The following is a 14,694-nucleotide window of genomic DNA, read 5'->3' as shown; positions in this document are numbered from 1 at the left end:
CTACAGAACTAAAGATGCTTAGTTAAATATCCTAATTGTACTTAAATTACAATAAAACTTCAGGGTGATTTCATAACAGTGACGTTTTGTGGCGAACAAGAGGGTCAACTGCACCCATTTAAGCTTCCCGCTATTCGAGTAGGTAGGTCCACTTAAAAATAAAAACTTTCTTATTGCATATGATACGTTACGAACACGAAATGTAAAAATGAAGCATGGAATAGGTTCACCACGTTCAGGAAAGAAAAAAAAATCTTAAATGAAACGAAAGTGTGATTTGGGCCCATGTCTGTAAAATATCTACTATTGAGGACCCTAGAAATAACACATTTGTCGTGGCTTTAAGCTGTGTCATATATTGTCCCCATGAATTAAATAGTGAAGTATGTAATGGGCCTCTCAGACCATTTGCAAAGGAACTAAAAATAATTATAGATGTTGTTGCTACACCGTTCTTTGAAGGGCCGCGGTGGCTCAGTGGTAGAGCGTTCACCTCTAGTTCATAGGTCCAGGGTTCAAACCCTGCTCTCGCCAAGTGAACCTTGTAGTGGACAAACACGGTGTGCGTGGGTTTCCTCAGGGTTCTCCCGTTTCCTCCCACTTTCTTCATTTCACCATTTCATCATTGCTCATCATCACCGTCTCTTTTAGCCTAGCCGGCATAATCGTGGGGCGTAAAACTCAAAACTTTCATTTTTACATCGTTCTTTGAACAAAATATATTTGCCCAAGATGAAGCATAAATGTAATCTGGATCTTAAACAAAATATTTGACTAAGATGAAGCAGAAACGTAATCTGGATCTTAAACAAAATATATTTGATTAAGATGAAGCAGAAATGTAATCTGGATCCTAAACAAAATATATTTGACTAAGCATCAATGTAATTTGGATCCTAAACAAAATATATTTGAGTAAGATGAAGCAGAAATGTAATCTGGATCCTGAACAAAATATATTTGACTAAGATGAAATATCAATGTAATCTGAATCCTAACTAAAATATATTTGACTAAAATGAAGCATCAATGTAATCTGGATCATATACAAACTATATTTGACTAAGATGAAGCATAAATGTAATCTGGATTCTACTTCAGTAAAACACCAACTGGGTCCTTAGAAGTAACAAAAATGTTTATTAAAGCTTTAAATTCTTGGAGGGGTTCAAATTTTATACTTCATATTTTTCTAAGAGACCAACTTATTTATCTTGGGGACACTAATATTAATGCTCGTTCTGTCAGGAAAAGCCCCAAATTAAGGCACTGTCTCATAATCTGTAATGCTTAATGATAGTGTCGTATAAGAAGTTCTGAGAGATCTCCAAAATCTACTAAATATATTCACTATAAAATCAGATAATTTCTAAATTTTTTTCCAAAGAGCAAATACAATTAAGAAATTTTTCAATATCAATTTCTACTCCTAATATCTTACCTTAAAAGAAAGCAAGAGTAAACATTGTTTAAGAGCTTTGATTGAAGATGTGCCATAAATACTTTTCATTATGTATATATGTACTTATGGATGTCAGGTCACAGATTTTTTTTCAGTGTCACAATTATTCAATGTAAACTTCAACTTCAAATAGCTGTATCAACGAAAGTTTCATGAGCACATGAAAGTTGTAATTATTATACAGCGTATTATCGTTAATTCGAACTTGGATAACTCGAAACACTGGATAATTCGAATAAAAGTTTATTCTCTTTAAAAACTGTACTAAAAAACAATGATATAAATCCTGATTAAATCGAACTTTTGAACCTCTTGCCTCAATACTTCGAAGTAGTTACAGTATCAACATTTTTAGTGTTGCACAGACTGGAAGCAGAAGAACGTAGTTTTCAGTTATTCAGAGGCTGCCGTAGGAAAAAGTAGTTAATGCATCAGCACGGTATGCCGGAGGTCCCGGGTTCAAGTCCCGATCCAGTCAGTCACATTTTCACTCTTTGTACTAGAATTCACACTTACCGAGGATTTAGTGTGTAAAATAAGAAATTGGTTGTTTCCTCCATTCATTAGTTTCGTGTGTGTATATACAAAACCACAACCATCATAAGGTGTTCGGTACATGAACACAGGATTTTTCAATCGCATTTGACCCCAAGGTAAGACTTATCCTACGAAGGCTGTTGCTATAACTAAAAGTAAAATGGCAACTCCTACTCTTCAAGAGGTCTGCGGTCCCGGGTTCGAATCTCGGTCCAGTCAGTCACTTTTTACTCTTCGTGTTTTTCATGGAATAAATTAAATGGAAGATGTAAAAATAGCCAAATGAAAGCAAACGAAGATATATATGTATGTATATATGTATGTATGTGTGTGTGTGTGTGTGTGTGTGTGTGTGTGTTAATTCAATGTCTGTGGTATTGTATTCAAGTGCGTTTTTCATGATACGTATGACTTAATTTACATGCGAATGAGTGTAGTTTGGCTGTTTCCAGTTTTGTATCACGCAAATAATAAATTCCGTTAAAGATAGTAAGTCTACTGCACATTAATTTCTTTTTCATAAAAGCACAGCAGATTTGTTCATTTGATTTTAGGTATTTCAGAATACATATTTTTGGATATTTTAAATTTTGGATAATTCGAAAATTTTTAGTATCTCTTTGGACTTCGAATTACCAAAACAATAACTCCGTATTAATAACTGATTTCCTTATATAGTTTTCGATTGTTAATATAACAAATGACAACCTTAATATATCCCATGAAACCTCCATCGGTATAACTGCATACGTATTTTCACGAATAATTGTGTCATTAAAAAATCACAGATCCCGAGATACATAAATAAATTGTTAATGTTAAATCGAAAGTTCATAATTCATAATATCTGTGTTCATTTATGCTCCATCTTAAATTCTGAGTATTAGAAATGTTGTTTCGTAAAGTTAGTTAGTAAAAGAATTAAAGCAAAGTGTTACTGAAATTTCTCTTGGGGAGAAGACACCATAGTTACTTCAACTATTTTAGTAAATTTGAAATGTATATACCTTGCAAACGTTAAGTAGTCGTAGTGATTCAGCAGGTAGACACTTATATTGGGCCGGGATTGCTACAATTTCTTGTGAACTTCAAGTAGACAACATTGTGTTTGTGACTTTTGTTCAAATACTCCTGTTTCTTGCCATTCACTTTCATTTACACATTGTATCTTTTTCGCCTGCAGTACGTACAACAAAACAAGCTATTCCTACAATTTTGTTTTGTTTTCATTTCTGATATTACCTCATTCATATAGTTGCAATGAGTTTTCTAGTAAAAATAGCTCTGGGAACTCCATAAAGTGTGAGCATATGCACTTGGCTTAGCAATGTCTACTACGATTGGAACATTCAATCACTCATAAAACATGTAATGATTATATACGATCTTCGCTGGAATATAAAATGAATTAGTAACAGTTATGAAGATAGAACAAGACTCAAGAGAGTTTAGTATGCAAAAGACGATCTAGAAAGTACTCAATATGTGGTTAATGATCAAACTATACTTAACTGCCAGTTTATGAAATTTATTCATATAAATTCAAGATCATTTAACATACTTATTGGGAATTGAGTCTTGCATTGGCTTTATGATAAACATATAACATTTGAACAATAAAAAACAGGGTAGCTGGCCCTAGGTAATTTATTGCCCCGTGCAATGGCATCATTTCCCGTCCATTTTCTCCAGGAAAAAAAACTTTAAAAAACAAGATTTTAAGTATGCTTCCCTGTCATGAACAACAAAGGGGAGGGAAAAATCACTCGCACCCAGAAAGAGCTAAACACTACAAGTATAATTTCGTCTATTATGTTAGTGAAAGATAAAGCAAACTCACTTGCAGAGGAAAGATGGTAATTTTTTTTTGTAGAATTCAATATCGAGCTTCAATCTCAATATATCAGTTTGCAATTCCAGCGCAACTAGCTATTTTATCTTTATTCCTTGATTTTCCTTCTACATCTGTTAAATGAAAAAAAGAAAACTTGTTTATACCTTCAATGATAAAGAACTTGCATGTAACAAAGACAAAACTACTTTTCATATCAAAATTGTGATAAATGAAACAGGTGTTCGCTACTATTCGAGAATTGAGTTCTTGTATTTGACAACAATCAAGCAGTGCATGCTCAGATTTGTTTGACCTTTTGCTTCAGCAGTGTCCATGTGATCTTAAAACTTATGCGACCTAAACATGATTGAAAATAGATCAGCTTAGTGAATTTAACTACCATCATCTTGAAGTCTGTTTCCAACAAGAAATATTTATTTTAAATAGTATAGTTACGTCAGAATTTGATACCCATCGAAACTTGCCACCATGTGCAAATGGATGTGTTGCACAAATAGTAGAGCCGGCCCTGATAAAGAATATGCTAGTAATACAAAATAATAATTTAAAACAGAAGAAAACAACTTGAGTACACAAAATTCTACGGAATACACAACGAAATGTAGTGCTTAGAATATTTTACAAACTGTTAACATATAACTACAATTCAGTTAAGGATAATTGAAAAACTTTTATTTAAAAATCGGTAATCAAACAAGCTTCTATTGCGAGGTTTGAAAAGGTCTTTTTAAATATTCATTACCATAAGAAATGAAAGACTTCTAAGATGCAAATACGAAAATTTTAAAGATGCTAATAATAATAAATCAAATGGGTATTAGAAGGTTTGGCGAAATAAAAACTTTGGACAAACTTTTACATTTTATTTTTTAGAACTTATACATAAATATTTATAAATATGGACTTCACATTAGTACTGTTGAGTATGATTTCTGTATAATTACTAACTTTCCTTTGCGGATGTATTTGGTTTCACTCTATTCAGCAAATGGTATATAAAGACATACTTTTAACATAATTTACCTGCTTGATTAGTTATGCAGTTAATTATACGAAACGTCAACTTTATTAATTTGTTTTTAATTTTACGTTTCTATTAATATTTAGGATGATCATTATTATTATAATATTCTTTATTATCATCAATTATAGTATTTTTTTATTTAGAAAAATGATTTCTACCTACACTTTTCGCCACTACGCGTTTGTGAAAAACTCACGAGCTCAGAGGTCATGTTTTTCTTGGCACATTTGTTAGTAAACAATTTTTGCTTTGTGTAATAAAAATCAGTACAAAGTTAAAAATGATCAAAGAAAATTACATTATTTACCCTTTTTAAGTTAGTTTCCTTAGGTTGATAGTATATTACTGTGATTTGTGATTTGTAATTTAGTTCCCAGTTTAGTGAGTAATATATTAATTTTAATTAAAATTTTATATTATATTATTATGAAATTAATTTCTAACATATATGTCGGATGTTCTAAAAATAGCACCAACGGGCTATTCTACGGGTCAAAGAAAGCGAAAAAATAAATATATAATTGTATACCTTTTTGGTCCTCGTCTGGAAACGCAAATTGCACTATGGGACAACGTCACAGATAAAGAACCACAGAGAAGATCTACCACTCTATTAAATAATTGCATTGATTCTTTCCAGATGAAAGTTAAAGTCGATACACGTTGACACTAGCGCCACTTCTTAGCATAATAATCGATGTAACTGCTTAATGAATTCGTAGAGCAATACTAATTATTCCAAGCTAATCTGCGACGTTGCTACATAGTGAAATTTTGATTCCCTATAGCGGCTGAAAGAGGCCCTGGATGGTATGTCATTATATATGATTTTCGCTTTATTTCGACCTGAAAAATAGCGCTACGTTGTTCGTGGACGCCATTTTTAGAACAACTGGTACAATTTTCCATGTATTTGTTTCTTCCTTTTGCAAAATCATCTCTCACCAACTTATACTAGCTTTAAATAGCTCTGTATTACTATTAACATTTTCTTAAAGACAACTACAGAGAGACTAATATTTGAATGAATTTTCACCGAAACATAGTTTAGTTATTGGACTAGTTAAGTTTAACTGTAGGTGATTATTTAAGAAATGAGCTAACAAAAACAAAATTAAACTTATCGCTTCGTACCATCAGGAAATAGAGCACGCTAGACAATATTGATATATACCATGCCTTTTCATAAGCAATAAGATAGGAACTTACTAAGAATCTATGCTACTACTCTAACATTCCTGAGCCCCAAGTTTAGTTATCAGTCTCCTAATACCTTTATAAATAATATTCATTTATTTCTGTATTACTTTGTTCGAATTTTATTTAGTTGACTATTTCACACATTTCTTTATTATGCTTTTATCTACTGAATTATGTCCATGGAATGTCTAAAACAATGAACAACGATCATGTATAAAAGCCCAGGGAAATTATAAGCTAGAAATACCTTATTGGCAGAATATAAAAAAGATGATCTTTCCGTTAAAATCTCTTCCAAAATTAAAACTAGTCTTATATCCAAAACTGAACTTATCAATGTAACTTAAATTCCTCAGTTAATTGATCATTTATTCCTTAACATATATTTATAAATCAATTTTCAGACACGAATTCTAGAGTTATTTACTCTGAAAACATTAATAATAAAACACGGAAAACAGTTCCTGAAAAATGAAGTCAGCCAGATCTTGTGTTTTGGTATAAAAATCATTGTATTTACATGGTAAGATCAAGAGAAACCTTGGAAGATCAAGATTTTAAACTGCGGGATTCGGATTCAAGAGTTCACGATTACGAAAACTTACTAATTTACTTTTACATAAATGTACGGTTTGTTATTTAGAGAATTTAATTACTCTTCTTGTATAAAACCAAAAATACAGTAGGAAGTCGAAAATTCGAATTTATTGGAGGTAGTTCAATTTTCGAAAAAGACAAGAAAATGCCATTTAGGCTTAAATATACTGTACGGTATGCGATTTTATCGATACAGTGGTTATACAGTACATACAGTAATTACAATACTGTACGTAAGGCTACTTACATTTAATGTTTCTGAAGAACCTGCTCGTACACTAAATTACACTGTTCTTGTAACTCATACTTAAAACTTAACTTGTATAAGCCTAAGGGAAAATAAAAATAAAAATGTGTATGACAAACAATTAAATATGAACGGGCTTTTGTAAAAACACTGACTTCACACAACGCCGACGAACAACTCTTTTGTTTATTTATCGCTTGTACTAACATAAAATGTAAAAAGCTTCAGGAACCGCGTTCGGATTTTTGACGTTCGGATTATCGACGTCCTACTGTATATCAAGGCAATAAATTTGAAGCTGACTTAGATATAATTCTTCTTTCACTCCTTTAAAAATTCACAGTTGTATGTTAGATAGCTTTATATTCAAACCAATATGGTATTTCTTAATTGATATTTGAACATAAATGAAATATTTATACTCAATATTATAGTTTACTTAGTTTCACTTTATATTTTATATTGTTTCCCTGATACTGCCGGTTTTACTTCCTAAAATGTATCGTTAAAATGACTTTAATGTTAGTAGTGTACAAAACGACAACTTGTTCTGTGAAACAAATATTTTTTGGTTTGGTTCATATCCAAATTAAGTTAAAATCTAAATTAAGAACACATAATCAAGTTGCATATAAAAAGCAGACAGTCTATCTTTCAAAGTTCGAAATATCTAGAAAATATTTTGTTCATAAAAACAAGGCTAAGATGGCAGTTAGATATACATAACAAATATTAGCCACAAGAAGAATTCTTTTTTTAAAGCTTTATCAGTTAGAAATAAGCCTAATTGCTTGAGGAAGTTATAACAGAAAATCATTCTAACATTATGGTTAGATTTTCTTGAAATTGCATGGTAATACATTGTATTTCATTGAAATTTGCCACTTAAGAAACAATTAACACACGTAAACTTTTTGCAGACTTTTTAAACTTTATGTACAAAAGCCAGTAAACATACAAAACATACATTTAATTTTCTCACTTCAAATTAACGTAACATTTTTACAAGTATATATATATATTCATTAACAGCTTTAGAAGTTTGTTTCTTTTACGTTTATCTTTCATTTGTAGCACAAAAATATACACAACATATAATTTATATCCATTTCTATGAATATAACATCAAAAACACTTTATATACTCGTGTATATGTATGTATATATATATATAATGACGTAGAGATCACTTAGTTATTTTAGAAACTTCCGTAACAACAAGTTCTTTACAGCAAATTATTCACAGTTGAATGATACACGTCATGAAATATTATAACAAACATTTTCGACTAGAAACAATTTATTAACACATTTTTGCACTTAAAACTTCCCACTATATAGATCTTCATAAGTATCAACTACTTAATTTTGAATTAAGTATTACTTACAACATTCTTACTTCAATATTTTTAGAATATTAATCGGTAACTGAGGAAAGAAAAACGTTAAGGAAACAACCCAAATTAATGATAGATTATTTTCAAAGCAAAATTACTCATGACTCCTAAAATCAACATAGAGCTCAGTACAATGTAAGACATTACAATAATTGTTCTATTTGCCATCATCTTGAATTCAAAACAAAATACTTATCAAAAGAATGTTTGGCTTTAGAAGAATTTAAAATATAAAAGTTCTGAAGGGCCTATCCTATTTGCCATAAGGACCAGAATATGTCACCTGATCAGGTCAAAAGTTACGTTGCGTGCTAAATCGAGTCTGGAGGTTTAAAGCGCAGAAGGGAGATGTTTCAAGCACTTAACCTGCGCGTGAGGCGCCCTGGGTAATTCGCAGATGATGCATATACTTTAACATTGTTATTGATTTTACTCAAACAACTTGACTTTTGACAATGTTCTATCAATATTAATCTTACGTGCTATACGTAGTTTTTAAGCTCTTCAGTATGTCTTTGCAGTATGTCCTTATTATGTGTTTTTTATATGTGAACGACTTCATTTTTTCATTGTTTTTCCATTGACTTTAATATTCATGTTTTGTGATGTTTTACTATGTTCCACCCGATTTAAGATAATTTGCTTTTAAAATGTAGAATCTTCATAGTCTGTTCTATATTTAAGCTGAATTTCAGCCATCTCCCTCTTTTGGTTTTTGAGATAAGTGTAGGAATTATTTGTTTTTCATTGATTTTCCACTTACATTAATACTATTAATGTTACGTACCTGTTTTTCACTCCATTTTAGAACAATTTGCGTTTGGAATATAAAATCTACATAGCCTCTTCTATATTCAAGCTGAATTTCAGCTATCTCTCTCTTTTGGTTTTGGAGATAAGTGGAGGAAATATCTGTTTTTCATTGATTTTCCATTGACATTAATATTAATGTTACGTGCTGTTTTTCACTCCATTTTAGAACAATTTGCGTTTGAAATATAAAATCTACATAGCTTCTTCTATATTTAAGTTGAATTTCAGCTATCTCTCTCTTTTGGTTTTGGAGATAAGTGGAGGAAATACCTGTTTTTTTATTGATTTTCCATTGACATTAATGTTAAGGTTTCGTCTCTTTTTTCACTATGTTCCATCCATTTAAGGACAATCTACTTTTGGAATATACAATCTACATAGTCTCTTCTACATTTAAGATGAATTTCAGCCATCTCCCTAAAGTCTGTTAACATCATTGAAACCGGATAGGCTCTTTCTTTCCGTTCATAAGGAAATAAATAATTAATGAATAATACACATTTCCCATCCTGTTTTCACATACCTTATTTATTAATCAACCAATTTAATCTATAATCGGACTTAATGTTTTTAGTCAGAGATAATTAAAAGGTAAATTACTTAAATTAAAAGATTATTTTTTAAATTTTTAAGCAATCTTAAATTTTAAGTTTTTTTTTTTTAAATTTTTAGTATATTTTTTCTGTAATACAATGTAGATTTTAAATCACTTTACGACACAAAAAGAAATGATTACTTTTTAAAATCAGTTTATTCCTTGCACCTGAGTAAGTAAAGAAATGTTTCAGATTTAAGTAATATATTGAATATGGGAATAAATACGATATTCTGTACTATCTTAAAATTTTTATATTTTCCTCTCAGATAAACGAAATAAAACTACGGTCTTCCAAAATTATATTTTATAAAAAGAATTAAGTCAAATATACAATCATTTAGAACTATTTTTATTATCTCCACTTAGCGGCAATAAAAGTAACAATTTCTTTTAGAAATTTCTTATCATTCTCTTGTTATCCAACTTGATATACCAAAGCATACTTTTGTCTTTTAAAAGTGTTCAAATATATTTTACCTCCTTTAATTTATTTCATGATTAAATCATGAACCTGAGGGTATGGTTTTATTTTTTTCAAAATACTTCCTCTCTTAAACTTGAAGAATAATATGAAAATTTTCGGATAATGTTTTAAGTTCTTCTATTATCATATATATATATATATATATATATAAATCAACTGTAACGTCATTTACTTTGATGATGATGTACCGATTAGCAAAACGAACATGTGAAAACCATTAACGATGTAAGGTTTTAAGATTCTACTAGTACATTTTGAAAATTTTCTAAGATTATTCTAAACTTTGAATTACTTTAAAGGATAACTGGTGTAAAAAATCTAAAAATTCATATTATATTCTTATGATTCAATATATGTTCGTTTACTTCAAGTTAAGGGGAAATTAATAATAATAAAAATGTTGGTATTTATGAAGAGTCGTAATAGTGGAAGTTTTAGCAATATATGAAATAGACAGTAACATTGTTATTTCTAATTAGAATTAAGAAAAACAAAGGTTCAACATTCATTTTTAGAATAAACTACTATGAAAACTATTTTGTTTTACAATATCTGAAGATTCAAATTTTCTACATTTTGTACCGTAACTGTTGGCATATTTTTTTAATTCTTGATAAATAATTTTAAAATAAATGGAGGTAGTAGATAAATAACTTACAAATAAAACAGAGATATGCATATACATTGAAAGTAAAATATACATGAAAGTAGCGAAGTATGGACTTAGAAAATAAATTATTTGTATCAAAGCAATATATTTTTTATATCATAGTTATTGCAAGTAGTGACGACATTGCTCATTGGCTTTCGGCGTAAAGTATTTCTTTTTTAAATTTTTTTCTATCACTTATAAGAAAACTATAGATGTTGACATAGAGGTATAAAACTATATCACCAAAAATGTCCCAATTTTCAAAACTAATATTAATTTTTCTTTGGAGTAAAACAACAAAGAATTTAACATGAGACAGTAACATTAATATATTTTTTTTCAAGAACAAATATTATAATTTATTCGGCATTTCTGTTCTTTGTGCATATATATGTTTATATATTATTATTATTTTTCAAACATAAATGCATTCTTTTTATATAGGTATCTATCTATCTAAATATATATATATATATATATATAAACAACAAAATACATATCACCAGATTCATACACATTTTTCTTTGTACCTCTTCGGTAACACGTAACATAAATAGATTACAACCAATTCTATATGTATAAAGTTTCAGCTGGGAACAGAATAACAAAAGGCACAGTATAGATGGAGGTTGAAGCATTTATTGCAATGAAAAGAGGATGAAGTAAGTACTGCGTTCAGTAGGCTTGTGAGAAGATACAGTCCTCAGACACATACGCGATCACTGGAATATTCTGAAAGAGAAGAAAGTTAGATTATTATATTTAGATCTTTGAAGTCCAATATATTTAACGCAATATATGATATGAAAGAAATATTACAATAATCTATGGAATATAATAACGTATCAACAACATCTTAAAGTCTTTGGTTCTTACTGAACTCTACCATTTTGTTCTCCGAACTCTCTTTCTTTTTGAACATACGTTAATCGCATTCCGAAGCAACTACATATCAGCTGTAATGTTACGTTTACTTACGACATTAGGAAACAGAAGTCATATAGCCATGCTGCTTGTGTATAAGTAATATCTTTAACAATATTAATTATATCGAGCTAATTCATTGATTTTGGTTTCGTTTATTAACATATGTTTAAGAAATACATTAATTTTTAATAATTTAAAAAGTAAAAAGTAACGTAATAGTTATACCCAGTGCTTGGAGGGTGAGTACTCTGTATAATAAGGTTAATAAATAAAATGATACCTTTAATTTGTTTCATATATCAAAATAAAAGATGCTTTAAAATTTTTATTGTAATTAACTTTTGTTTATCAATATTTTTTATATTATGTTTCATGTTTTTCTCTTATTATAGTGTTCTTTTAAACATTTTTACATCTAATATATGGCTGTGTATATTTTGTCCGATACTGCAATTTGAATCAATCACTCTATTTACTTATCTATTTATTTACTTATTATGTATATATATATATATATATACACATATATTACAAATGGTCTGCAATAATAGGGATAAAAAAATTTACTTGAGTATTCTTCTTTGATTAAAATAAAATAAACAAAATATTGAACACTCAAAAACGTTTTGATCAAGACAACCTTATGTTTCCATTACTGAAGATGATTTCTTCATTCTGGTGTTCATGTATAAGTGATTCGAAGAAAATATATAAGTTCTTTCCGATATTCATGGGTAACATTTTAGGAGACACGGATAACGTGGATTTCTTAACATCCAATATTTATGCATAAGTAGTTATACCAGATAGCTTACCAGTTTAATATGATATTATCTTACTTCTAGGAAAAACTCAATACCCAATACCTATTACCCAACTTTTACCCTAGGAAAAATGGATGTGGAATTAGCAAAGTGGATTATTACACCATCCCACGTGCTGCACATTGCTCAGTTCCGTGGGAGGCGATGGAGTAGGAAATCGGGGACGGATTCATGTCTCCAAACGGAATAGAGATGATCAATTATGGTTAAGTCTGGAGATTGGGCGGGCCAGAGGAGGTGTTCGATTTTATTCCGATGTTTTAAAAAACAACGTCGAAACAGTCCCGAATGAGCACACTATCATTCTAGAACATGAGATCATTGCCCAGAAATAACATATGAACCATACATGATCCTCTAAAATGGCACGTCGTCACTGTCAATGACGCAACTGGTAAGCATTATCATAGGACCCTACTGCATCACAGAGCCGCTGCCATGTTTCATGTTCAGACGGAGATAGTATAAATCATACATATACGCCTCTCTGGGAGTGCATCACACATAAGCATGCCCCATACTTATAGGTGGACGATACTCCTCTGATCATATCACACGTTTCCAGTCATCAGTGTCATGCTTCGTATTAGCGGCACCATTAACATTGTACTAAATAGTTATGGTCCTTTATCAGCGACTTCGCTCGTGCAACTCAACCTCGTATGACCATGTCATGTAACTAGCGGCAAACTGTGATTGTCGACACACAATGCGACAAGTGCTGCTTGAGTTCCAATCCTTCTGAATAACAATCCTCATTACTGATTGGCGGGACCTGCCAGTGGGGGGTTTTCTTCCGACCACCGTTATTCATCGATATGGTTTTGCCGTGAAGTTTGTAGGCCATTATTACCTTGGACACTGTCTCTCACGATGAACGATACCATTCTTGTCACGCTCGCACCAATAACCGAACGAAAATAATTTGGAAATCAAAGAGGTCGCTCATTTTACATTATTACCGTCTGCTCAATTCATTGTACACTGTGATTCTACTGCTCTTCGCATAGTACGGAATTTGACCTTACAAACCACCACTATCAACCAGCACTGTGATTGCTGCCTGACTATTGCCAATCAAGAGATCTAACGTGTTTCCAACTCTAGATGTTTCCATTAAATTAATAAATATTTGTATTTTCTTTATAAGAAAGTGTATTTGTTCACTTCCGATATACAGGGATAAGTAGCTTAAGGGAGGTGTTTTAGTATAGACCGAGATAAAAAGAAAGTAGAAAAGTTCACAAGAAAAAAAGACAAATTTATTTCTAAAACAAATCATATCTTTTTCTACCAGAATTTTAGTTTAAAATCTCTTGCCCAACTTAACCTTGAAGAAAGTGACCGAAACTAACGGTGAATATATTAAACTAGTTGTCTCAAATAAGAAAGATAAGGAAAATGCTCTATTAGATTACAGTATTATCGTTTACTGAAAGTTCTTGTTCATGTATGCTAAACATCTCTCTTAAGAGTATGGCTTCATGACTTAACATACCAGAGAGATTTATATCGGATGAATAGTAAGGAATATATATGATATGGAAACCATTAAATTATGGAACTCGAGTAAATCAATATATTGAGAAATAAGATTATTTGAATGATATATACAAAAACTAGTTATAAGGACTATATTATTTAACTATTTACATACGAGTATACATATATATGTATGTAAATAGTTCAATAATACAAGGAGTTTCGAAACAATACCGACAACGTTTGGGAGATGATTCCTGACATCAAGATAAGAGAAAAAGTATGGACCAACCTGGGTGCAGAAATTCATCATTTCGAAGTTATAGACTGAAACATGAAAAAATGAAATTTAAAGGTTTATAGCTCCAAGACTATGGGACCTATCGTAGTTGAGTCAAAATTTCACTTAGTTACTAGTATGTGCCTTATCCAAATATCCATGTTCCAGAATCCTGCGGTACTTCAGCAACAATTTTTATAGAAGTAGTTGGTGAGTACTTCAAATTATATGCCCGTAGCCAAACTTTCTTTATAAAAATTGTTGCGTGATTATTGCAGGATTCTGAAACATGTATTTTTGGATAGCGCACATATTA

The 14,694-nt window shown here is 30.6% G+C and overlaps 1 protein-coding gene and 1 long non-coding RNA gene across 3 annotated transcripts in view; one reads left to right on the top strand and one right to left on the bottom strand.

Moving 5' to 3' along the window:
- The window catches only part of LOC145686679 (uncharacterized), a 54,502-nt gene that overhangs the window by 36,983 nt on the left and 2,825 nt on the right, over positions 1 to 14,694 (top strand). The gene's annotated exons all lie outside the window — the stretch shown is intronic.
- The window catches only part of LOC145686678 (NACHT domain- and WD repeat-containing protein 1), a 1,466,154-nt gene continuing 1,456,162 nt past the window's right edge, over positions 4,703 to 14,694 (bottom strand). For both annotated transcript variants that reach the window (XM_081760197.1, XM_081760198.1), the window contains one exon: positions 4,703 to 11,597. In XM_081760197.1, coding sequence (XP_081616323.1) covers positions 11,569 to 11,597 — 29 coding nt within the window. In that variant the 3' untranslated portion in view covers positions 4,703 to 11,568. The remainder of the gene's footprint in view (positions 11,598 to 14,694) is intronic.

This window comes from Thermobia domestica, chromosome 5, assembly GCF_964235325.1.
Source record: "Thermobia domestica chromosome 5, izTheDome1.hap1.1, whole genome shotgun sequence".
Lineage (NCBI taxonomy): Eukaryota > Metazoa > Arthropoda > Insecta > Zygentoma > Lepismatidae > Thermobia > Thermobia domestica.
The sequence above is the reverse complement of the archived record's forward strand: the minus strand, read 5'-3'. Positions and strand labels throughout refer to the sequence as shown.